The sequence below is a fragment of the Homarus americanus genome, unplaced genomic scaffold (genome assembly GCF_018991925.1).
Source record: "Homarus americanus isolate GMGI-L3 unplaced genomic scaffold, GMGI_Hamer_2.0 scaffold20465, whole genome shotgun sequence".
NCBI classification, from domain to species: domain Eukaryota; kingdom Metazoa; phylum Arthropoda; class Malacostraca; order Decapoda; family Nephropidae; genus Homarus; species Homarus americanus.
The window spans coordinates 9,613,171-9,639,615 of NW_024756914.1; the positions used below are offsets into that span (position 1 = coordinate 9,613,171).

At 41.6% G+C, this 26,445-nt stretch overlaps 2 protein-coding genes across 2 annotated transcripts in view; one reads left to right on the top strand and one right to left on the bottom strand.

The window, feature by feature from the left end:
• LOC121857124 (mitochondrial import receptor subunit TOM22 homolog) lies at positions 1–21,093 on the bottom strand. The gene is made up of 4 exons (XM_042353013.1): positions 20,776–21,093; positions 12,646–12,757; positions 11,027–11,154; positions 1–1,918 (listed from the first exon to the last, which is right to left on the bottom strand). Exons 1-4 carry the CDS (start codon positions 20,995–20,997, stop codon positions 1,841–1,843), a joined length of 540 nt encoding a protein of 179 aa, XP_042208947.1. The 5' UTR covers positions 20,998–21,093; the 3' UTR covers positions 1–1,840.
• LOC121857295 (mitochondrial glycine transporter-like) overlaps positions 19,731–26,445 on the top strand; it is a 13,255-nt gene continuing 6,540 nt past the window's right edge. The window contains exon 1 of the mRNA XM_042353284.1: positions 19,731–19,736. The gene's annotated coding sequence lies outside the window, so the exon portion shown is untranslated. The remainder of the gene's footprint in view (positions 19,737–26,445) is intronic.

A 26,445-nucleotide genomic window follows, 5' to 3' on the forward strand; every position in this document is an offset into this window, starting at 1 on the left:
TTTAAAAAAATTTTCTATTTTTAAAAGACAGACTAGTTGGTCAATGGTAGAACAATTGACAACATAACTGTTCATATATTTTCAACCATAATAAACAACAATACAAAATGAGTACAGTAGCTCTGTATACACCTATGTTACACACTAGCCAAAATTTGTTTAGCTGCTTTGTGGCCAGACTTGATGAACCAGCATAAGATCACAATCATCTACTTCACACTGATGACTGTACAGTACTGTACTGCACAAACAAACCAGAGATTACAATATCTACATACTTTAATGCTCATTACGTACTGACAGTTACAAAACAAGTAGTATCTTTTAATTCATTAACAACTTAAAATAGCTTTAGCCATATTCACATATGTACACATTATCATAACTGCACATTCAGCTCAATTAACCTGAACATTTACTACAGTACTTGTATCAGTGGCGTGTTGTGGAAAAAATGTTAGGGCAAGGAGATGACACTGTTAATGACATTATACTACCAAGTACTAGGAGTCTAGTAAACTGTGAAACATATCAAGGTGAAGTAGTTACTAGTTATTTTTTGTTCATCTTTAGCCTTTATTTATGACACTAATGAGGCATTTGAATAAAGTTCTTGTTAGACAATTAGCAACATTCGGTACATTATGCCTTAATTCGGATTTATTCCACCAAGAAGTAAATTATTTTGCACGGGTTATCACATTGGTAAAATGAAATACAGTATCTATATTATTCTAAAAGAATTTTAATTATAAAAACAAAATCTTACTTATATATCTGCAGTTATGAATTTATGATTGATCTGGTACAATGATGTAGGTGGTAGTTGTAGGGGAGGGACAACCAGGAGTTTGCTGTGCTTCTGTTGCCCAAATCTCTAAGAAAAGAAATTCTACTTTGATAACTACAAATATTTATTGAGGGGAAATTCCAGCATCAGAATGCTTTTCACAGCATATTAGAATTGATCTGTATCTTATTTACATGGATTTTGAAGGAGAGAAAAAAAAAAGGATTAATATAATTTGAATTAATAGTTTTCATCTTATGTCTGGTAGTGGCATACCATTTTACCCTGTAAGAGGCTACTGCAAATTGAATGTTGCGTATTTGAGGGACTGATTTTCAAGTGGCAAACGCTCCTGTCTTGCAAGTTTCTCAATTCTGGACTCCTATTACAGCAGGTTTAAATTCAATGAGACTTAAATGAAGAATGCTATACACAAATAAATAATACTTTAACTAAACAAAGAGATAATGTATTTTAAATTTGAAGAGAAGAATTTTTATAAGGAAAGCAATGCTCACCTTGCTTCTTAAGAATATAGTACACGCCACTGCATTGTACAGTGTAGTAGTTCATCCAGTACTGTATGTACACAACTGATATGACTGTAGGTGATCTACTTACACTCTCTGAGAACCATCCCAGTGTTATTACAGTCATACATCTAAATACAATTTCATCTATGAACAAAGTATGAGTACTGTATTTTCCACTTACTCAATAAACCAGAAAATATTAAATAATTATAAAAAAAATTTTTTAAATCCATATGCACATTTTTTTTACCCCCAAACTATTTCACTATCAATGCATAAAATGACATGCAATAACCCTGAGCACCTTTCACATCTTAATGTTGCCTACGGTCAGGTCAGGAATGAAACAGTCAAACTGTATATTTTCTCCATTATTTCACACAAGTTAATCATACTTAAACAGCCATACGAAGTTACTTGATAAAAAGTAACAACTATGGATATCTTTGCAGATATATTGTACAATAATTAAAAAAGAGATGAAACCGGTGGAGCTCGAGGTAAACAAGCAAGATGATTATCGTGTTGGAGGAGGAGGCATAAGACCGGGAGCAACAGGAGGCCCGGACATGGCTGATCCAGGACCCAATACAAGCTGGAAAGAAAGAAAACAATGAAATAGGTGAGATAATGCCCACATATAAGCATAAAATTAATGCCTTCTTGGAATGTATATAATATGTGTTATTACTTCAAAAACTGGACATTAATTATGTTTGTTAAATACAGTGGGGTATGCTATAACGAATCTAATTGGTTCTAGAACCTTGTTTGTTATAGCATTCGTTCGTTATAGGATTAATCCGTTCCAGGCCCCCAAATACAACCACTTAACACTGAAAAATATAATATAAAATTGTAAAAAAGTGTATAAATATGCATCTAAACCCCTGAGATAAAGAATATCATTAATACTTGTAATAAAAAAACAATAAATTAGTAAAAAAAAAAAAAAAAATAAAAAATTAAATAATGTTCGTTGTAGGAGTTTCATTCGTTATAGCATAGTAATATCCCCAGGATTCCTTTTACATATCTTATCCTATTTCTTTTCCATTCTTGTAAACATTGCAGCAGGGTGGCAGGAACCAAGAGAGTTCACACCTCTCTCCCATTTGGTAATTTTAGCAAACAATTTCTCTACATTGTACATCCCCAAATTTGCTTCCTTTGACACAGTTCTCCCTGCCTTTACATTTCTTTCCCTCTGCTATTTTATCATTCAGTTCATCACCAAACATTCCTCTCTTGCAGACACATGTCCTCGCACAGACCTTGAACATCTCATTTCTCCCCATCACTCTTCTCACAAATGTTCGTCGCTTTACTTTTGTTAACATACATAATTAACTGTTTTCTAGCACCCAGTCTAACAATTCCTTTCATTACTATCAGTTACTTCCCTCCTCAATTGCCCACCAGGGTTGTATGATCAGCAAATATTACGTCATCCATTACACCCAAAATCATGATATAATACAGACTATTACAGCCCATTTTACCAATTCAGTGATAATGTAGTCTCACCCGAAAGTTGGTTAACTCTCCCAGCCAGCTATTGCTGCACTGCCTGCTGCAGATGTTTGAAACTGTCTCAGTACCAACCACAACATGAAACCAATACAAATGAATCTAAAGGTTTGAAGTAACAGACTCAAGTTCATACATCTGAAGCATGTAATGCAGCAATAGCTGGCTGGGAGAGTTAACCAACTTTTGGGTGAGACTGTACCACACTATATAAGGCACATCAAGGGAAAGGCTGGTCCATTAAAGCCATTTTTATGATAAACCCAATACCGGACCTATAGCTGGATATACTGTATCAAAAGTAACAGTCACAGTTGCACATCTAGTAAGTTAATACCCATACTTATTCATATTATACTCTGCCGTCCACAAAAAGTGGGAAATGAGTGAGTTACCCCATCGAGAGACTTGTTTTCTCTAGTGAGAGGCACTGTCTATTTTCTATGTTTGCCTTAAGTGCTTTCTGTAGTGTAGATTTAAATTTACGATGTAACCTGTATGAGTAGCTGTAAGTGATGTATGCCTACCGTCAGCCGAGGCATTCAAGATGTATCGAGTATATGTTGAAAGCTTCAACGATCTTTACGTGCAGCTTAAATTGTATAAAGACGATGTGTTTGACTGCACAGCTGTGAACACTGATCTTGCTCCAGTGATGGCAAGAGATATCAATTCAAAATTAAGTTATATCTCTGCAAGTTACAGACCTCAGAGAATCTGATGACTATATTGAAATTACTGTCAGTTTTGTATTTAAGAAACTCGTTAATCTTGAGAACACAACCTGTCAAAAGTTTCAGTAACACCATATTTATGAGTAGGCCTATGTTGTGGCTCACCACAGAGTGTGATTGCCATCCTACGTATTTGTCTTCAATTTAAATGATGTACTGCAAGCTCACACTGATTACTTTATAAGCATTAACCTTAAGGACTTGATGTAAACCCATAGCCCGATTTTCACAGCGCGATGAGTAATGTAATGGAGACCAATGAATGTGTACGTAAGTTCTTGTTGTGGCATGCCTGAGTATTTAAGATGTGTGCACTGAGGGGCGAGCTCACTTCTGATACGCGCCTCCTTCATATATCAGGTACCGTATTTGCCGGCATATAAGACGCATCCCTATTTTACAAGGATATTTTGTGGAAATTTTTTTTTAGTAGGTCGTCATACAATTAACGAAAGTGATTTTAAAGTGGTTTTGTATGGGAAAACATATGGTTTTGTGCGTGTAAATACAATATATACTGGAATCAAGTGGGAAATCATATACACCCTGTATAGTAACATTATACAGTAATACCCGCGGTTTCACTTTACGCGATTCTACATTTACGCGGTACCTAGCCAGAACCGGAATTTCATTTTACTATTCCTCGGTGCATCTACTCATATAAACGGGTGAAGTAAAATTTTTTATTTAGCTCATAAGATTCATACAAATTACCCAGCCAGAATATAATTTACATTGCTGGAATTCTTACAATATGGTGATTATTTTGAATATAAACATCATGGATTTTGCATTAGACATAAAAATTTTAGATCTAATGTAATAATTTGGTTTACACAAAGCAAATATTTTATCTTTTGTGCAAAATATATGAAGTTTACATTCAAGGAATCCAGAAATGTCAATTATATTATCCTATCTTTAGTCCGAGTTATTATTTATTACTAAAAATGTAAATATACTGTTTTCTCCCAAACATTTCTCTGGTAGGGAGGGAAGGTGGGGGGTGGGGGGTAGGGAGGGAGGGGGGTAGGTAGGTAGGGAGGGAGGGAGGGAGGGACGGACCCAGCCAGGGCGGAGGTGGGGTATTTTGATTGACAGATAGTGTTGGTGAAGAATAATTTTTGTTTATTTACTGAAGATATTTGTTTTAGCTCATAAAATTCATACAAATTACCTGGCCAGAATATAATTTACATTGCTGGAATTCTTACAATATGATGATCATTTTGAATATAAACATCATGGATTTTGCATTAGACATACAAATTTTAGATCTAATGTAAGAATTTTGTTTACACAGAGCAAATATGTTATCTTTTGTGCAAAATATATGACGTGTATATTCATAATATTCCTGGTCTTGCAAGGAATCCAGCAATGTCAATTATATTATCCTAACTTTTGTCTGAGGTATTATTTATTACTATACCTTAAAATCTAGTGTTTTCACCCAAACATTTCTCAGAGAGGTAGGAGCCAGTGAGTTGGGAAGAGAGTTGAGTTCATTATTGGAATGGACATTAACCTGGCGACTGTGTTTCTCTTAAATATTAATTGTGTGTGCATACCATCATAAAATTAAGATGTTATTTTTACTACAACATAGGTATTGTGTCGGAAAAAGTGGAGTTTGGGGGTCGACCCGGTCTCTATTTCAATTAATCCCATATGTTCTGTTGTTCACTTTACGCGGGCCTCCGTGGGTTCCATTGACCGCGTAAAGCGAGGTATTACTGTGTGCGCGCACACGCACGCACACACACAGACACTTGTCAACCGTCAGTAAGACAAGACGTGCCCCGAAGGCGCTCCCGGTTTTAGCAGCCAGGCCGAGTCTGTTTGGCCCTACCACTCCCCCTGCTATATCCCAACGCCCTACCAGCCTTACTACATCGGGATCTATTCAGTAAAACATTCTAGTGATTAGTGAACGATTGATTACCGAGCAGTGTTCCTATAGTGCTTTAAGGAAAAGCACAAAAGCACAGCAGTGTGACTGGACCCGACCTAACCTGACCGGGACTTTCTCAGCAAAACATTCAAGTCATCAGTGCAATAAGTGATTATCATACAGTGCTCCGATAGTGCACCCCAAGGAAAAGTCAGACAGTGGGCACTTTATCGGTCACCTTTAAAGTGCCAGTGACAAGGACCACCGCGGTGTTTACATATACAGTGGGGTATGCTATAACGAACGGATCCTACAACGAATATTCCTATAACGAACGGTTTTACCTATAAAATTGAGAATGCTATAACGAACGAAACTCCTACAACGAACATTATTTAAAAAAAAATTTTTTTTTTTTTTTTTACTAATTTATTGTTTTTTTATTACAAATATTAATGATATTTTTTATTTCAGGGGTTTAGATGCATATTTATGCACTTTTTTACAATTTTTACAATTTTATATTACATTTTTCAGTGTTAAGTGGTTGTATTTGGAGGCCTGGAACGGATTAATCCTATAACGAACGAATGCTATAACGAACAAGGTTCTAGAACCAATTAGATTCGTTATAGCATACCCCACTGTATCGTGAAAACTGTGTCGGCGACCCCAAGCACCAGGAACAAAGACCCACAGTCTTTACGACTGACAAATATTAACAGATGTCTACCAGTGTCAGTGGCCCTCAAAGTGCCGTCAGTGACAAACACTTCCGTCCGCCCACAACAGATATCAACAGATGGCCACCAATCACTTACTCCCGACGCACTCTGTACCATCTAAAGAGTGGGAACGGTAATCCTGATGGCAGTGTTATCGCGCGACTCAAGTCACTGAACATATTCCACGCGCGTAGCCGTAGACAAGGCCGTCATACACATAAGCCCATTAGAACCGTAACCTCCACTAGGAAACCGGAGAAACCCACCCCGACAGACCGTACCACTACACTGAAGTTCCACGGATATGGTATGATCTCCCGTCTCTATTGCTATCCAGTGTCACTTCCCTAGCTAATAAGTTCGACGAGCTGGCAACTAGTCAGGTCAGCCGCCGCGAGCGTCGTTGCCATATGTGAGGCTTGGCAAATTGTGCCTGAAACGTGTCATATTGAGGGATATCAACTCTTTCATCACCTTCGTTCACATAGACGCGGAGGGGGCGTTGCCCTCTTCTGTCAAGATGACCTACGCCCGTCACGCCTGGATGTTCAAGTCCCAGCAGACGTGGAAGCATTATGGGTACGTGTTGTGCCACCAGCCCACCCGCGCCACACTGCTTCCATCATAATCTGTGTGGCATACCATCCGCCTCGCTCACCCACCAGAGACACTCTTATCAATCATCTCATTACCACCTCAGAGTTAGGTACCCATGTGCCAAGTTAGTATTATGTGGGGACTTTAATGAAATTGACACCACTGATATCCAGGACCAGCTATCACTATCACAAGTTGTGACCTTCCCCACACACGGTCAAAATACCCTCGACCTTATCTTAACTGACTTAGCGGACCAGTACCAACCACCTCAACCAATGCCTCCTATCGGGTGTAGCACGCACTTATCAGTGCTCTGGTCCCCAGCTGCCACTCCCACTCAAGTACAGAGACCCTACATCAAGACCTACAGGCCGATTACTGACTCTGCAGTGAGCCTCTTCGGGCAGTGGATAGTTCACCATCCCTGGACTGAAGTACTTAGCATGGATGACGTGGAAACCAAATGGATAAATTATACCAACACCACCACGGAAGCTCACCACCACTTCTTCCCCGAGAAGTCCGTCAGATCTCACCCAGCTGACTTGCCCTGGATCACACCTCGGATCAAAAGACTTATGCAACAGAGAGACAGAGCCTTTCACCTCAATGACCACATCCGCTACAGGTCCCTTCGCAACCGAGTCATCCGCGAAATACGCACTGCAAAGAAGTCCCACTACCCAACCAAATTACAACACCTGAAGCAGACCAACATCAGTCAATGGTATGGTAAGCTTAAAGAACTCTGTGGACTAAACAATAAGACACACCCCCTCCCCTTCCTTAGCCATCTCACTAATGTTGACGCAGCTGAGCAAACAAATAACCATTTCGCTACTATATGCCAGACGCTCCCCCGGCTTGACACAACCACTCTCCCTGCTTACCTACCAGCCCCCCTTCCCACTGACTTAGTAGAAGAATTTGAAGTAGCAAAACGCCTGGACAAACTAAAATTAAAACGCTCTACCACCCCCATTGACTTACCAATGAAACTCTTCAAGGAGTTCTCCCCGGAGCTTGCTAAACCCCTATGCTCCATCATCAATGCTTCTCTCAGTCAAGCCAGATGCCCAGCTGACTGGAAGACCTCTTATGTATCACCAGTGCCCAAGTCAACCAGCCCACAATCCTTAAATCAGCTACGACCTATTGCAATCACCCCAATACCCAGCCTAATCTGTGAAGGTTTTGTGTTCGACTGGGCTTATGCTGATATTGCAGGAGTCGTAGACCCTCAGCAATTTGGCAACATGAAAACTTCCTCCACCACTCACTGTCTTGTCAGCTTTCTCGATTACATATACCGCCATCTCGAGAAACGAAAAACGTCTGTAGCTGTCGCCTTCATTGATTTCGCTAAAGCATTCGACCTAGTCGACCACAATATAATCATCAACAAAGCTATTGACCTCAGGCTTCGGAGAAGTCTTATACCATGGCTTACAGACTTCCTCAGTGACTGACGCCAAGCTGTACGCTTCCGAGGGGCTGTCTCCACCTTTCAGTCACTCACCTGTGGCGTCCCCCAAGGCACCAAGATGGGACCACTCTGCTTCCTTATGCTCATCAATGATGCCCTAAGAGAAACCCCTGCTCGCTGGAAATATGTCGACGACTCCACCATTGGGATCAGCGTCAACAATTCTGCTCCCAACTATACCGCCCTTCAGGATTTATTGAACAGTCTCCAAAACTGGGTCACCAACAACCATGTCACCATCAACCATACCAAGACCATGGTTATGCACATCAACCTCTCCTCCGACATTGTCCCACCATCTTCCATTACTCTAGGTCCAAACACACTCCAGGTTGTAGACTCCACGAAGCTCCTCGGCGTCACCATAGACAACAAACTAAATTGGAAACCACACGTCAGTGAAGTTGTCAAATCCTCCAGTTTCTGTCTCCACCTCCTCCGCCGACTCAAGTCCCTCGGAGTTCCTGCACCCGAGCTCCCCAGTGTTTACACAACATTCATACTTCCCAAGCTCACTTATGCCTCCCCCACCTGGTCTTCCCCCCTAAATGCCACACAACGTAAACACCTAGAAAAAGTGCAAAAGAGGGCATGCAAGATTATTCTCTCCCCTTCCTACTCCACATATCAAGAAGCGCTCAACACACTGACCCTCTCGACTCTCACTGACCATCACCACGACCTCATCTGCAAATTTGGTAAGGAGCTTCTACACCATCCTCGACACCGGCTCCTACTACCACCTGAGATCCCTAGCCCAAGAATTGCTGTTCGACACCACAACCGCATCCAGCCCATACATGCACGAACTGATCGCTATGTCACTATGTTCAAATGCACTGTAGTTTGAGCCTTTCCCCATCTAGTTATTATATATCTTATTTGTATCACTTATGTTACTTGTATATTATTTGTAATTCGAAACCCATTCCCCAAATATGTAACTGTATATTTTCAGCCTTCTGGCTGCCAAGCTCTTTCAATAAACCGTTAATTATCTCACTCACACACACACACACACACACACCTACCTAACAAGGGATTTAAGACAGCAGACATAAGGAGCGAGGGTCTTATTGTGTGACAAGTTTGTGTGTGTGTGAGACTGAGTTAAATATCAGCTGTTGAGGAGCGCTTGGCAACACTCCTTTCCACTCCATCTCTCATCACCCACACCTTTCTCACTCCATTTACACTCATACTTATCACAATCTCTCTAAAAATACTTTAGGTTTTGTGTTTATTCAAGACATCTTCAGGTCATGAGGCCCACTAATCCCCCACAGCTCCATGGGAGTGGAAAGTACCAGTCTGCTGTAACACAGCTTCAGTCATGCCCACATCATATAGATTTTAAATTTTCAAATATATTTATTTTACCAAACTTTTAGATAAACTATTCTGGATTGTTATAGTAAAGAAATGGAGTTTCTAACTTAATTAGAACTGCATTTACGGACTCCGGTAGTTTAGACGCAAGGAATACTTCCCCAGCACCCAGAAACATTCTGGGGAAGTGGGCTAGTGTCTGTGTGTGCAAGAGGTCTAGTTTAGACACTCGGATACTTTTCCCAGTAACCGGAAAATATTCCGGGAATAAGGAATTTTTCCAGGTTTGAGAAAGTCGTCCGGTTTGTCGGAAATCTCTGATCCCCGGAAGTGCTCTGCATCAATTGTTCCGGCTAATGGGGATATCACTATATTATGCACACAGTACAGTAAATATATAGTTCAACCCCCCCTTTTACAGGGAATAGCCCATCCAGGCACAGGTTATTGATCCACAACAGGGCCTGGGGGACAAAAAAATAAGAGTAAAATGAAATTAAAAATAGAAGAGGAACAGACTATATTAATCAACAACACGAAGATGTATGAGTATGGAAACACAGAAGAAGGCAGAGCATTCCACAGTTTGGCTGTGTGAGGAAAGAAGGAGGTACTATAACGGGTTATTCTAGCGTGACCAACGTCCACAGAGAAACTGTGGGCACCGAGGGCAAGACGTGTGTTACGAGCCCACGGCCTTGCTGGCGGTACACAGGATGCCAAATCCACCGAACATTGCCCGTTAAATTACCTGTAAAAGAGAGAGAGTGAAGCAAAATTGCGGTGAAGAAAAATGGAAGAGATTGTCAACTAGAGGAGGAGAGTTAACAAGACGAAATGCCTTTGATTCACTCTATCTAACAGTTGGACAGAAGAACCATCACAGATATGAGAGCAGTACTCCAAGTTAGGACAAATGAATCCCTTATAAACTTGAAGCAACTGCTCAGGAGTAAAGAAGCTACAGCATCTGCACAGCATTCCCAGCTTTCAGGAGGCAGCTTTAGCAATGTTGTGGATGTGTGGCTTCCATGGCATTTTAGAGGAAATGGTGAGGCCTATTATAGAATTTGGCAGAATGATGTGATTGGTGGGAGATGATCTATTTTGCATAAAAATTTGATAATAAAGACTCGACCTATACTCTAATATACTGTACTCACAGTACATGCTTGAAATGGTGGGAGAGTTTAGAAAACTTCACAGAATGCAAAACAAATCTGCCAAAGAATTTCATTTAATTATCATCATCATTTAGTAAAATCTATGAATGTTCCAAGGACCATTACAGTATACTGTTGTAGTCTTGAGGAAAAGGTTCAGGGTAAACAGATAATTTGGCCACTCTGAAGCACACACGGTCTATACAGAAGCGAGCACAATACAGTACAGCATTACTCACCCTATTCCGATCTTGCTTCATCATCTCCTCCACGTTGAGCCGTTCTAGCTCAAACATGACAGGAGCAAACAGGATAACCGAGGTACTCACTGCTATCCATACAACTTGTCTTGTCAGTTCATAGGTACCTGAATTAAAAATCACAGGGTTCTGTAAATAATATTTCTTACCAATTTATATACAGTTGCCCAAGCATGTGGCAACGTTGGAATCATAGTTGACTTTCATTACAGATATTACATCTATCATATCACTTAGCACAAATCTAAGGTACAAATAATACCCCCAAAAAATATATTGTTGGCCACATGTTCAGTAAGACCACACAAGGATGGAACACTACTGTATACCTGTAGGCAACTGTATGTTAGTTTTCCTCCATTGACTGTCTAATATGCTCCTAGAATTCCAACCATTACTGTTTCTCCTGTCTTATAGCCGTCCATTCGGATCGCCCATTACAAATTTCTTCTGTTAGTTCACTTCCTCTCTCAAACTATCCACTTGGCAATTACACTGGGTATTTAATTTACTATACAGTCAGCATTGTCTTGATGTACAATGAAAGAAAGAGTCATGTTACTCCCACCTACCCACCTAGTGTTGTTCCAAAACCCATCATGAAGAACTCTGGTAAAATTCCCCATCATTTACAGTGAAGCTTCAAGGTTTGAGTCTAAACAACCAAAATTATTACCTTTATTTACCAACAGATGGTGCACATGCCAGTACTAGAAGTACACTTTGTACTATTCCTCAATGATGGGAGAGTCAATCACCTAATCAGTGCAATCTGTAATATATTTGTCTATCATCTTTTACCATAGATTACTAGTGTAACAACACTAGAGGTTATCTATAGTCACTGATGGATCAGGGAGGGCGATGCCTATCAGTTCACAGTGCAGTGCTTATTACAAATACAGTACAGTACTTGTAAATTTGTCTTTGTGCTACAGCTTGAGGTCAACATAGTTGTAGCTTGTCATTGCATCTATTGGTGCCTCCCGACTACAAAGGGTTCGTCTGCTATCACTTCCTTATATAACACAACACTAAAGATGGAGAAAAGAGCCTTGTGCTCCTGGTATAATAAAGGAGAATGGACACCATGTGAAGAGAATAAACGTAATAATAAAGTAATTGACAATGGTTCCATAGTCTTTAGCATCAGCAGACACACAAACCAACATGCTGGTCAGATGTGTGACTGGGGAAACCACAGTAAAGTACTGTACTGTATTCATCAAGTGTGTTACAGATAGATACACCAAGTGTGACAGACACATTTCGTCAGTACTGTGCTACCTCAACCATGAACTAGACTCCCACATGTCTTCAACAATTGCATTATATCTTCCTCAATGGTCTGGGCTGTAACCTATTTCGGTTAACTTACAGAATTAGTCCTCACCCATAATCTCGGGTAACAAATTATTTCCCCAAATTTTTTTCAGAAGGGCCATGCCACTGTCTCTTGAACAGGCAGACTGAGCCAGTGAGTATTTTTACAAAGATATTGCAGAGGTTACTTTTCAAATGACCTGTACAGTACACCATAAAACACAGAATATTAGACAATCTACTACAGTACTGTACCATACTCCAAGAATACTTACTTTTCATGAAGCTTACAGAGGAGGACACAGCATTAACACTGGTTGTACGAAGACGGTCTGGAAACATCTCTGTTAAACCCCACAGTCTCTCCCCCAGGCTTTCATCTACATCCTGTAATATTATAGAGTAAAGAAATGAATACAAAGTCCTTGTAATCACCTAGAGATTATACTATAAAAGAAAAATCAAGCAGACCTTTACAGTACAGTACAGAACCTAGCTAATACAGTTATCTATACAGACACAGTACAGTACAGTATAGGGGGTACAGTACCAAGCTAATACAGTTATCTATACAGACACAGTACAGTACAGTATAGGTACTGTACTGTGTCTGTATAGATAACTGTATTAGCTAGGTACTGTACCCCCTATACTGTACTGTACTGTGTCTGTATAAATAACTGTATTAGCTTGGTACTGTGTACTGTACTGTGTCTGTATAGATAAATGTATTAGCTAGGTACTGTACCCTATACTGTACTGTGTCTGTATAGATAACTGTATTAGCTTGGTACTGTACCCTAAACTGTACTGTACTGTGTATAAATAAGAATGAGCCAAGGTGGATGACCAGAAAACTTAAACATGACATAGGAATAAAGAAAGGAATATATAAGAAATTAAAGGGAGGGGAGGAGCAGCTCAGAAATAGGTATAATGAACTATCTAGGAATGTTAAGAAAAATGTAAGGAAAGCAAAGAGAGACTATGAAATCAAAATAGCAAGAGAATCCAAGGTGAATCCCAAGGGATTTTTCCAGGTATATAGAACAAAAGTCAAGGACAAAGTTGGGCCTTTAAAGTCAGGGAGGGGAGAAGTGATAAATGGCAGTGAAGAAATAAGCAAAGCAGTGAACAGCTACTTCTTATCAGTTTTCACAGAAGAAATTTACGAGGAAATTCCAGAGGTGGAACTGATATTCAGGGGAAAGGAAGAAGAGAAATTAAAGAATATCACTCTCAGAAAAGAGGATGTTCTTAAGAGGATAAATACACTAAAGAAGACAAAATCCCCTGGGCCGGATGAAATTTTCCCTCGAGTCTTGAAAGAGTGTAGGGAACAGGTTAGCGGACCCCTCGTAAATTTATTTACAAAATCATTAGACACGGGAGTTGTGCCAGACTTGTGGAAACAGGCAAATGTAGTACAGGTTGTGCCTCTGTAGTCCGGCATTCTGTGGTCCGGAACGATTTTAGTTTGTCCAATAGGTAGATAGGCAGTTTTTTTTTTTTTTTTTTTACTTATCTGAATTATTATTATTATTATTACAGGAGTATTAAATTTTTGCCCCTCAGGCCCCAATGTGGGTCAGTGACCTATGCCCGGGTGGGCTAATCCTCATAAAAAAACAACAACAACAAAGCCGAGGGAAATTAAGGTTTGTTTCCATCCGGCAGTTCGGCTGCTCTCTCTCTCTCTCTCTCTCTCTCTCTCTCTCTCTCTCTCTGCTTGTCTATACAGAGTACAACATTTAACCCTTCAATATATATGAGCAGTAAATAAGTGTTGCTTTCATATTCTTATGTAGAGTAATGACGATATGTTTTCACAAGTGCGCACTTACATACGAGCAGTCTCACTTTTTTTTTTACCATTAATGGTTAGCTACTTAAATTGTTCCATTTATTAACATTAAATAACATTACAGGCACTTCAAACAACCATATTAAATTTTTTACATTAATTTTACTCCAGCTACAATCAGTCTTATTTTCTTCAGTTTTATATGTAGAACCAATGAGTCACTGGTTTTGTAAGCTTTAACATAAACAATGACGGCAGCCGTCTCGTCTCATCGTGTGTTTTAATATGCCACGTATTATTAATAAAGTGTATTGTTAATTTTGCACACACACACATTAATTCAATAAAAACAAATTCAGAAACATTGATTAAAATATACAGTGACCCCTCCGTTAACGAACTCAATCCGTTCCAGAAGGTCGTTCGTTAACCGAAACCATTGTTTCAATGGGTTTTTGGGTAATTGGTTCCAGCTCACCGAAAATTTCCTAAATTCAACAAAAATGGTAGAAAAGTTCACTTACTTTGAGGTGTGTATGTAGAAGGCTCCTGGATGATGATGATGATGATGATGATGATGATGATGATGATGATGATGATGGAATTTAGAATGGGGGTGGAGAAGGAAGAAGAGAAGGCATTGGGGTGGAAGAGAAGTCACCCCATGGCGCCATTTCACCCATAAAATTTTAGCTCTCTTGGTGTAATTCAAGATTATTTTCTTTAAATCAACACTGCACTGCATTATATATTGTCAATATGTAAAATATATTTCAAAATGACCAATAATTTGCTTGAACACAGAAAAAAAGTGTTTAGTTGAAGAGAGTCTCAAGCAAGATGTTACCTCCAGTGAAAACAGAGAGAGACTAATGCCTGTTTGCTGTATTAAGAGGCTGGATGCCGCGCATTAAACTAGTCACTCTACCTTCAATTATGTTCAATAATTGTTAAAATGACTAAAAAATTGAATATTAAACTTTTAAAATTATTGAATAGTATAAACTTCTTGATATTTACTAAAATAGTAAGGAATTTAAGCCCTAGAACCGATTAATGTATTGGCGGACTGATACTAAAGCTGGTTGCCCGGTCAGTGCAAGCGAAAACATGTTGAGGTCGGTTCGTAAGAACTTCGTTAACCAAATTTTTTTTCGTTAACCGAATTGAAGATCCTTATGGAAGGCAGTTCGTTAACCGAGGTGTTCGTTAAACGAGGGGTCACTGTATATGAACAGTAAATAAGTGTTGCTTTCATATTCTTATGTAAAGTAATAACGTTATGTTTTCACGTGTGCGCACTTACATACGCGATCTCTCTTTTTTCTTTACCATTATCGTTAGCTACTTCTATTGTTCCATTTATTAACATTAAATAACATTACTTAAAACAACCATATTAATTTTACTACAGCTACAACCAAGGTCTTATTTTCTTCACTTTTATATGTAGAACCAGTCAGTCACTGGTTTTGTAATCAACGAAAACAATGCTGTGTCATTTCCTCGTGTGTTTTAATATTCTACGTATTATTAATGAATTGTATTGCTCATTTTGCACACAAACATTAATTCAATAAAAAAAGACATTCAGTAATAAACAATAATGAATCTTTTGTACATAAGAGAAATGACGCTGTTTACACGATTATGCACGTTGTCTGCACGTTGGCGGGCCGTTCAAACCCGTCGAAATTCAAGTTTCCGCCGTCAAAATTTTTATTTATTTTTTTTTGTGTTCCAATAAAATACGTTGAATTAAAAACTCGCAAAATTTGAGAAGCTACTATACTACATTTAACCCTTCAATATGTCTTCAAAGAGACCATGATGCAGAGAAAGTGGTGCTAGTGCTTCCAAGCATAAGCACAAGTCACTATCTATCCAGGAAAAGGGTGAATTTCCATGGTCCGGAACCGGTCAGGTCCTGAGGTTGCCGGACTAGAGAGGTACAACCTGTACCCATATTCAAAACGGGAGACGGAGCATCAGCGTCAAATTACCGGCCGATCAGTTTGACGTCAGTAGTGGGGAAATTTCTTGAATCAATTACAGCAGATAGCATCCGCTCGCATTTAGAGAAAAGCAAATTAATCTACGACTCTCAACATGGGTTTACAAAGGGAAAATCTTGTCTAACAAATCTGCTGACGCTTTTTAGGAAAGTCTACGAGGTTGTAGATAATGAAGAAAATTACGATGTTATTTACAGTACTTAGATTTTAGCAAAGCATTTGACAGAGTACCGCATCAGAGGCTTCTGAGAAAAATTAAGGCTCATGGTATCGAGGGGAAAGTTTTAAACTGGATAAAATCGTGGCTCACCGATAGAACGCAGAGGGTCAGCGTAGATGGTGTTAAATCTGAGTGGGGCCGTGTAACCAGTGGGGTTCCCCAGGGGTCAGTACTAGGCCCACTCTTGTTCATAATCCACATAAACGATTTAGATACTGGGATCAGCAGTGACATAAGCAAGTTTGCAGATGACACCAAAATAGGGCAGCAGATTATTTCAGGGCAGGATGCAAATGCATTACAGGAGGATCTAAATAAACTGCAGGGGTGGTCTGAAAAATGGCAAATGAAATTCAACACCAGCAAGTGCAGCGTACTTAATATTGGAAGAACAAATACTGTCAATGTATACAGCCTTAACAACATCAACCTAGAGAAGTCGACTTGTGAAAGAGACTTAGGAGTACTTGTAAGCCCGGACCTACAGCCTAGAAAACAGTGCGTTAATGTTCGAAATAAGGCAAACAGAGTATTGGGTTTTATATCTAGAAGTGTAAGTAATAAGAGTGCAGAGGTCTTATTGCAACTATATCTTGCGCTAATTAGGCCGCACCTCGATTATGCGGTTCAGTTCTGGTGCCCTTATTATAGAATGGATATCAATTCACTAGAGTCGGTGCAGCGAAGAATGACGGAAATGATTCCGGGACTTAGAAACATTCCATATCAGGATAGGTTAAAGAAACTAAACTTGCATTCCCTAGAAAGACGAAGAGTGCGGGGAGATATGATAAAAGTATTTAAGTGGGTGAAAGGAATCAATAAAGGGGATATAGATAAAGTTCTTATAATATCCGAGCAGGATAGGACTCGTAGCAACGGATTTAAGTTGGATAAGTTTAGGTTTAGGAGGGTGATAGGAAGGAAACGGTACACAAATAGGGTGGTGGACAAGTGGAACAAGCTTAGCAACTTTGTAGTAAGTGCTGGAACGCTGGAAAGTTTCAAAAGGAGGCTGGATAGATTCATGGATGATAGAGTGGTAGTAACTCTCGACAGGAGCTGCAATGCACAGGCCAACCGGCCTATTGCAGACTCCTTATTTTCTTATGTTCTTATGTACAGTACCTAGCTAATACAGTTATCTATACAGACACAGTACAGTATAGGGTACAGTACCTAGCTAATACAATTATCTATACAGACACAGTACAGTACAGTATAGGGTACAGTACCTAGCTAATACAGTTATCTATACAGACACAGTACAGTATCCCACTTTTTACAAAGGTATCTTTCTATAACATTGCAAAAATTTAATTAACAAATTATGGATAAAATTGTAGAAAAAATAAAATAAAAATTCTCAATACTACTGTACAGTAATTTCTTCATTAGCCAGAACCATCAATCCCAAGAACTCTCCAATACCATGACAAAGAAACTTGTTTAAGTGTACAGTTGACCCACCTTAAGATTATGGTAAGCATCTTTTGTTGTTATAGGGGTCTGGGAGAGTAGTTAGCATCTTAATATGGTTAAACAACTTTATATGGCAGAGCCCCTCGATTAGGAAGTTAGGTCAGAGTCTGTGCATTGTTGTAGTGATTTTCTTATTTATTAACATCTCCCAAAACTTTGGTGCAATTCCATAAGCTCTTCTGGTGATAACCGTCTCTGCCACCTTCACCAAGAAAAGTTATAATTATTGTTATGCCGAGGCATAATTTTGTATTATAATCTTGTAAATGGAGGTTTTGATCATTTTCTGTCCCATGCAGCAGTTATTTTTGGTAAATTTAATGAAATTTTTGTGCATATATTGATGACATTGATTTATTAATCATGTAAGAATATTCTAGGATGCATTGCATCATTTTTTATGATTCATCTCTTCTTGTAAGCCTAGATCATTCTAGAATTCTCCAGGCGTGACACAAGCCAATCTCCCGCGTCTGGACATCGCTGCCTAGTGGAGTTAGTTGCTCGCCTCACCTAGTGTAAAGACTAAGCCTAGCAGAACAACTGAAGACAATCGTTGTATACAAGTATTGTGGAATTGTTGTAATTAATAAAAAGTGAGAAGACTAAGGCAGTGTGCTGGCTACATATTAGAAGTGTGGAGTCAAGCTGTGAAGACATTACCCTGTTACAGTGTTGTGAAGAATTACTGTTTATTAAAGAAGACTACAGTGCACAAGAGTGTTTCTGTGACCTGGTGGAAATCTACCTGCCTGTTGCTTGTCTGTACACTGATACCAATCGTTGGGAAGTTACCGAGGACTGGAGGGACAGCCAGTGGTAATTCGACAACTCTTGTGAGATATCTACTGCTTCTGTACATACGACCCTGGCTGCTGGTAACCAGTGGTGGAAGCTGGGTAAGTGATGAAAAGAGGGTCGTAACATTATGTTTTTCTGATGGTTTATGATGTGTTTTGAATGATTCTGACCTTCATTTCTACCACAAATTACTACTTTTTGTGATTTTTCCCCACCCAAAACCCATGGTCCCCACTGGGGGTCTCCCCTTATCGTTGGATAAGGGGGGTAGCTGAAAAAATAGTAGTGATTTGCGGTAGAAATGAAGGTCAGAACTGTTCAAAACACACCATAAACCATCAGAAAAAATTTATTTCAACTTCCAATTAGGTGGATGACCAAAACGATAATTTTTCTGTAATAAAATGATACGACATTAATCACTGGTAGTGGGCGGGGCATGAACGATGAGGGAAATTGTGCGATAAAACACGATAAAAAAATTATCATTTGACACTAAAATGATGTCTCTACGTGCTTTGTACACAAAGAAATTAATTATTTACCATAAATATCTGTCACCTTTAGGCGCGTGTTGTCGTCTGCTGTTTATTTATGTGCAACAACCGAGCGCTCGGTCAGATCGTACTCTTCTGGAATGATTGTTTATCAGACCATAGCTTACACCCCAGAGAAGAACAGCACCTATAACAGTATGTACATGCCCACATGATAACCCTCGTAAGTTGACCCACCCTTTGTAATTAAAGAGAGAGTAAGACCTGACCCAAGAGAGGTCACAGTCACAATGAACCAGAATTCTCACTGCCAAGCGATTACCTTAACCCGGCGACATGACCGTGTTACTCAAGAAGCTAACCTCCAGCCAGTACACCTGTTACCTGACCAGACACACCCGGATTAGTGACGACATCTTCCGGCTTGTCATCGCCAATATAAGAGCCTGCAGCTCCTTCCACGAGTAATTAGCATCAGATTATTATTGTAACAGGGAAGGGGCCGACAGAACTCCGAAGAAGACAGAAGTAACGCTCGTCATCACTAGTCGAGGTCGGGAGGGAAACTTTCCTCCCCAACACCGAGCCCCAACTAGCAGTCTCTCCCACAGGAAACATAGTCCAGCAGCACCCACTGGGCCTCCCTCAGGTCACACGTGAGTCAATGTCAGAGCGATCCTTAAGGCGAGTTACTTACGGTGGGAAGTGTATCTATTTCATGTTTGTTGTCCGAGAGTCATTGTATAGCAAAGTAAATATGATGATCTATTCATGTGTCCATACCATTGAGTGATTAATAGATAGCTGTACTTAGAGCTGGTGTTAAGAAGATTCCCCCTAAGAATATATTAACAATAAATACCTACGGTATTGGGCCTTGCTACCAAACTTCTTCACTTTACAATCCTATAACTAAATAACTTCTTACTATTATTTCTACTTAAGATTTTACTTATTACACTTACATCCACAAAAAAAGTAAAATTACTCCATGCTATTTCAAGAAAGTTGCTTTCATTGGTACCATATATGAAAGTAACTTATATTTAATATGGCAAGGGGTCTGGGGAAGGGACCCCCCCCCCCCCAGCTGGGAAGTTAGGTAGGTTTCCTTGTTTGTTAGGTCAGGTTCTGTTAGGTTCTAGTAAATGTTGCCTCTTTTATAATGATAGTTTCCATGCACAATAGAAATATGGTTAGGTATGTTTACAACTACACAACAATTGACTCACGGCGAAATAAATGCCAAATGTTGCCAGTCACGGTCGAATATAGTTCTCGAGTTGTTTGCCGGTAATGACCGATTAACCAATCAGAGCACACTCACGGTAAAATAGCGCAAGTAGGAACTTAGCCAGTAACTACAAAATATCCACTGCCAACCTATTTTAGGATCCAATTTCCCATTATGGCATAAGACGAATCTTTAACACCATTATTCCCGAAAAATGTTGCCTATGACATCTTTATTATGAGGCGGCTCCTTGCCTGGGGTAGAGCATTAACATAAACCATCACTACAAGACAATTTTCACAACAAACTCCAGACCGTTTTCTCACACACTAAAGCCCCACAATATACACACCTCATCATCGTCGTCAGGAAGGACTCTGGCTATAACACCCGGGCCGTCAGCCTCGTCTGTAGTGGCAGCAGACGACACCTTGGCAGCTGCAGCCTCCACGGCCTCCCCCACCACCTTCGCCGCCTCCTCCTGAGCTGTGGGACTAACAACCTGGCTCTCTGGTGTAGCCTCGCTGCTCGCTACACCACTGTCCCTATCTGTTAGCTCGATCAAGGTGGCCATAGTGGTTATGAGAGGTGTAATATGGTTATAGAGACGAGTCACCCGGTGCTGCCCAGCCTCGTTACCCAACACCCACCGCTCCACTTGCTGTCTTCAGGGTTACAAAATAGTAACATAATATTTAATGTATAAGTATGGTAATAAAGTCGTTGATATTATTTTATAAATTTTTAAATAATAATATATATTCGCGTATTTTATAATATTAAAATGGGCAAATATATTAATTTATGCCCAATAAATATTTATAATGTAGACGGTAAATAACAGATTCAGCGGGTAGTATTAAAATGAAGTAAATAAATAAATAAATATTAACATGAACTTTAGAGCAAACACATAGTGATGATAAGACTGCCCAGGAAAGATTAATGGAATAACGTGGGGCGCCAACCAAGGACCATACACTAAAGGGTAGTTGACCAGCACCTGACCTTGTGGGGTACAGGTTGTTGGGTCACACTCAGGAGGGATGGAGGAAGGAAACTCACAATGTGCTCACTGTATACATGTTATATTGGATGTACAATGCAGCTTGGTGCCGGGAAGGCAGCGTGGTTACAAGCGTGATGTAGAGAGAGCTGGTTGGTGAGGGTGCTCAGAGGAGGACAGCTTGTGGGTCGCCATGCTCGCCGGCGGGAGCGAGGACCGCCAGGCAGGAGGAGGAGGTGGTGGTGTTGCTGGCTGAGGCTGTAGCTAGAAGAAGAGAGAGAGGTAGGTCACCACGGGGTCAGGTCTTATATAGCGGAGGTAGGCGTGGCTTAATAGTTGACCTCCGTCATGTAAGGCGGCGCTGGTTGACCCAGACCACGAGGCATACACTGGGGAATTCGCGGGGTCGGCTACTCAGCGACAAACAGCGTTTGTAGGGGAGAAATCCACTACAGTACTCCCCCCTTCCCTCCAGGCGGTGTAGGAGACTTGTTGTCTGCAGGGTTGCATGGCACATGTGAGGCAGAACGGGCGGTGCATGCCACATGTGAAACATAACGGCGATGGCGTGGATGAGCAAGCCGCTAGTGGAGGCAACTGTCTAGACACACAAGATCTGTGGGAGAAGAGAGGGAGAAAGAGGGTGTGTGGGGGCGATGAATGTTGTGCTTCCCTCAAGGCAGGTATAGAGTTGTCAGATGCGCCTGCTGGGGTGTGTGGGCCTGGGTCAGGAGCAGGGGCTGCATCAGGAGGAGCGGCAGGGGGTACTGCTGGGCCGGGGCGGCGTCTGAGGCAGGACGGGTGTGTTGGGGTCGGTAGGACGTGGTGCTTGGGGCAGGAAGAGGAGCGGCTGTCTGCTTAGAGTAGCAGAGCTGCTCTAGGGTGTCTAACCTGCGGTGTAGAGACAGTAGCTGTAGAGCCGATGAGAGCTGCTTCTGTGTGGATAAGCACATTGTGAGTTTCCTTTCTCCATCCCATCCTGAGTATGAACCAAATATCTCGAAACCCCACAAATGGTGACCCTGGAGTGACGCACTCACACAGGATGGAGGAGAAACCGATCACTCTCCCAGTCTTCAAGCAACACGGAAGACTGGCTTATCCACCCAGAAGCAGCTCTCATCGGCTCTACAGCTACTGTCTCTACACCACAGGTTAGACACCCTAGAGCAGCTCTGCTTCTCTAAGCAGACACCAGCTCCTCTTCCTTCCTCAGCAAGACTCTGTACCTGTCGCGAGGGAAGCACAACATTCATCGCCTCCACACACCCTTTTTCTCCCTCTCTTCTCCCACAGATATTGTGTATCTAGACAGTTGTCTCCTCTAGCGGCCGGCTCATCCACGCCATCGCCGTTATTGCTCACATGTGGCATGCACCGCCCGTTCTGCCTCACATGTGCCATGCAACCCTGCAGACAACAAGTCTCCTACACCGCCTGGAGGGAAGGGGGAAGTATTGTAGTGGATACCTCCCCTACAAACGCTTTTGTCGCTGAGTAGCCGACCCCGCGAATTCCCCAGTGTATGCCTCGTGGTCTGGGTCAACCAGCGCCGCCTTACATGACGGAGGTCAACTATTAAGCCACGCCTACCCCCGCTATATAAGACCTGACCTCGTGGAGACCTAGCTCTTTCTACCTACAGCCAGTTTTCAAGCAACACCTCCTCCTCTACTCCTGCCTGGCGGCCCTCACTCCCGCCGGCGACCATGGCGACCCACACTCGTGGTGACCACTATATCTACCTACAGCCAGTTTTCAAGCAACACCTCCTCCTCTACTCCTGCCTGGCGGCCCTCACTCCCGCCGGCGACCATGGCGACCCACAAGCTGGTCCTCCTCTGAGCACCCTCACCAACCAGCTCTCTCTACATCACGCTTGTAACCACGCTGCCACTTCCCAGCACCAAGCTGCACTGTACATCCAATACAATATGTATACAGAGTTTCCTTTCTCCATCCCATCCTGAGTGTGAACCAAATATCTCAAAGCTCCACAAGACTACATCGTGGCCACAGGCATGTCTCATTACACCAGGTGGACTCGGTTCCACTCACAAACCAGTAGTTCTTGGGCCTGGCACTTACTACAACATCATGGCCATATATTTATCAATCAAATGGTTCACTTTACTGGTTATGATATTCAGTGTAGTGTCTGCAGTCTTGTTTCTCAGTGAGCCAGACTCACCATTGTAATACTTGAACCCCAGCCTGCATTTATCATGAACCAAGTAACAGTTAAATCTGAAGGACAATGTCACATGATGGCTGGTGCCAAAGGGGGCTAGGTGTTCCAGTTTGGTCACCATACCCTCCTCATTAGTTATGATGAGGTCCAGCATTTTTTTTTTACGGGTATTAGCCCACCCGGGCACAGGTCAACGACCCACAACGGGGCCTGGGGGACGAAAAAATAAGAATAGATAGTAAATTAAAAATAGAAAATGAAAAGGTTATATTAATCTACACCGCAAGGATTCCGGAAAACCAGCTTTTTAAAGTGAGACAGTTTGTATGAGTATGGAAACACAGAAGAAGGCAGAGCATTCCACAGTTTGGCTGTGTGAGGAAAGAAGGATGTACTATAATGGGTTTTTCTAGCGTGACCAACATCCACAGAGAAACTGTGGGCACCGTGGGCAAGACGTGTGTTACGAGCCCACGGCCTTGCTGGCGTTACACAGGCTGCCAGATCCACAGAACATTGACCGTTAAAGTACCTGTAGAAGAGAGAGATTAAAGCAACATTGCAGCGAAGAGAAAGAGAAGATTGTCAACTAAAGGAGGAGAGTTAATATGACAAAATGCCTTTGATTCCACCCTATCTAACAGTTGGACAGAAGAAGAGCCACCCCAGATATGAGAGCTGTACTCCAAGTTAGGACGAATGAATCTTTTATATAATTGAAGCAATTGCTCAGGAGTGAAGTAGCTACAGCATCTATACAACATTCCCAGCTTTTGGGAGGCAGCTTTAGCAATGTTGAGGATGTATGGCTTCCATGGCATATTAGAGGAAATGGTGAGGTCTAGCATATCTATTTTAGAATTTGGCAGAATGATTGTGTCCTGAAATGTGATTGGTGGGAGATCATCTAATGTGGAAAGTGTAATTGGTAAAGACTGAGTTTTATTTATATTGAATTTAACCAAGTTTCTACCTCCCCATTCGGAGATGCTGCACAGATCTGCATTGATAGATGTAATGATATCAGCTCTAGAAACAGATCGAGTTTGAGAGTTAGGAGGAAGGGGAAAATGTGAAAAAGAATGAAGAATCATCAGCGTAAGAATGGATAGAATTAGTTGTAGTGTGAAGTAACTCATTGATAAAAAGAAGAAAGAGAGGTGAAAGAACAGAACCCTGTGGGACACCACTGTTGGTAGAGAAGGAGCGAGAGGGCGATCCCTCTCGACAACAACTGCCATGGATCGGTTCTCAAGGAAGCTCCCCTTTGTATTGAGTCAGATCTTTATCATGTTGGAATATAAAATTGTCTCTCAGAGTTTTTACAAAAAGAGAAGCAGGATTATTAAGATCATTTGGTGTGGTTTCATTTCTCCAGTCGATGTCACCATAGTTAAAGTCCTCCATGGCAAGGAGGTGGCTAGGGTTGAGTGCCACAGCATTGTTAATTAAGGTTCTTAAGTTCCTTTGGTTTAATAAGCTACGTTTTGGGATCTGTAGATACATCCAACAATGAGTAAGTCTCTCCCCTTTAGTTTAAATTTACACCACTTCAATTCTTCAAAAACATCCTTTTCCTGTACCCTCACCTGGCTGGCTCTTAGGTAAATGAATTATATCCATCTATATTGAACTCACAGTCTTCCTGGTCGATTCTCCTGTTTTTGTACAACAGTTCTACAACCAGTGCCGTACCCAGAGAAAATGAATATTTTCTGTACATTCATAATGAGCTTGCTGTTCAATTAGTGATGCTGTAGGGTTACGTGAGGTTATGTTGCTAGCACTCAGGATGGGATTGATGGAACTCTAGGTGGTGGTTTTCTTATATAAAATATATTATATACAAGACAATCTGGTGCTGGAGGTGCCGTGTGGTGAGAAGCTTGCTCAGAAGACACGTTCAGTGAGTAGCGTGCTTGAGGAGGTATCTGTGCAGGAGCTTCGTTAGAGGAGATGTTGGGTGTTGCTGTCCTCCAGGTTGAATGAGGGCTGGACAGCGAGGAGCTTGCTTGGAGGAGGTGTTGCGTGTTCAGGAACGTAGGGTAGAATGCCTCTCAATGGAGAGACTGAGAGCTTATATACACAGCAGCCGGAAGTAAACCCGTGGGAACTCGCCGGTTTTTGGCTCTGTTGCTAGGGAAGACGTAGCAGGTGGCGATCCCTCCCCCTGTGCACAGGGATACTGTAGCAGCTGGTGACCCCCCCCCCTGGGCAGCTCGTTTGGTTGCCAGGATACTGTCGCATTGGAATGCGGATATGCAGTTGTAGGGGAGAGATCCACTACAATTCTCCCCCTCCCCTGGGGCGCTGTAGGAGACTTGTCGGCAGGGTTGTATCTCACATGTGAGACATAACGGTCAGGGGTGTGGACGACTCAGCCGCTACGGGTGACGACTCTGTCTGGAGGCACAAGATCTGTGGGAGAAGCAGAGGGAGAAGGAGGGTTGTGGGTAAGAGAAGGTTGTACTGGCGAGGAATGTGGTGCTTCTCTCGCGGCAGGTGCAGGGGTGCCGGGTGGGGTACCTGGGTCATTAGGGCCGGCTGCGGGGTCGTCAGGAGCAGTAGGTACCTGAGGATGAAAAGAGGGTATGCAGAAATGTTGTGGGCGAGGTGGTGCTCTAAGTAGCAATGGTGGGCAGACTGGCGGAGGAGGTGCGGGATGAATGTGTTCAGGGCGGTGGGAAGGCTGGCGTGGGGCAGTAGCCTTGAATGCAGGAACTGCCTGACGTGGTGTTTGTAGTAGGTCGTGACGGGCAGCAGGAGTGAAGTGGTCAAGGTCAGAAGTAAGGCGTGTGATGTGCTGCTTGATAGTGGCGGAGGTT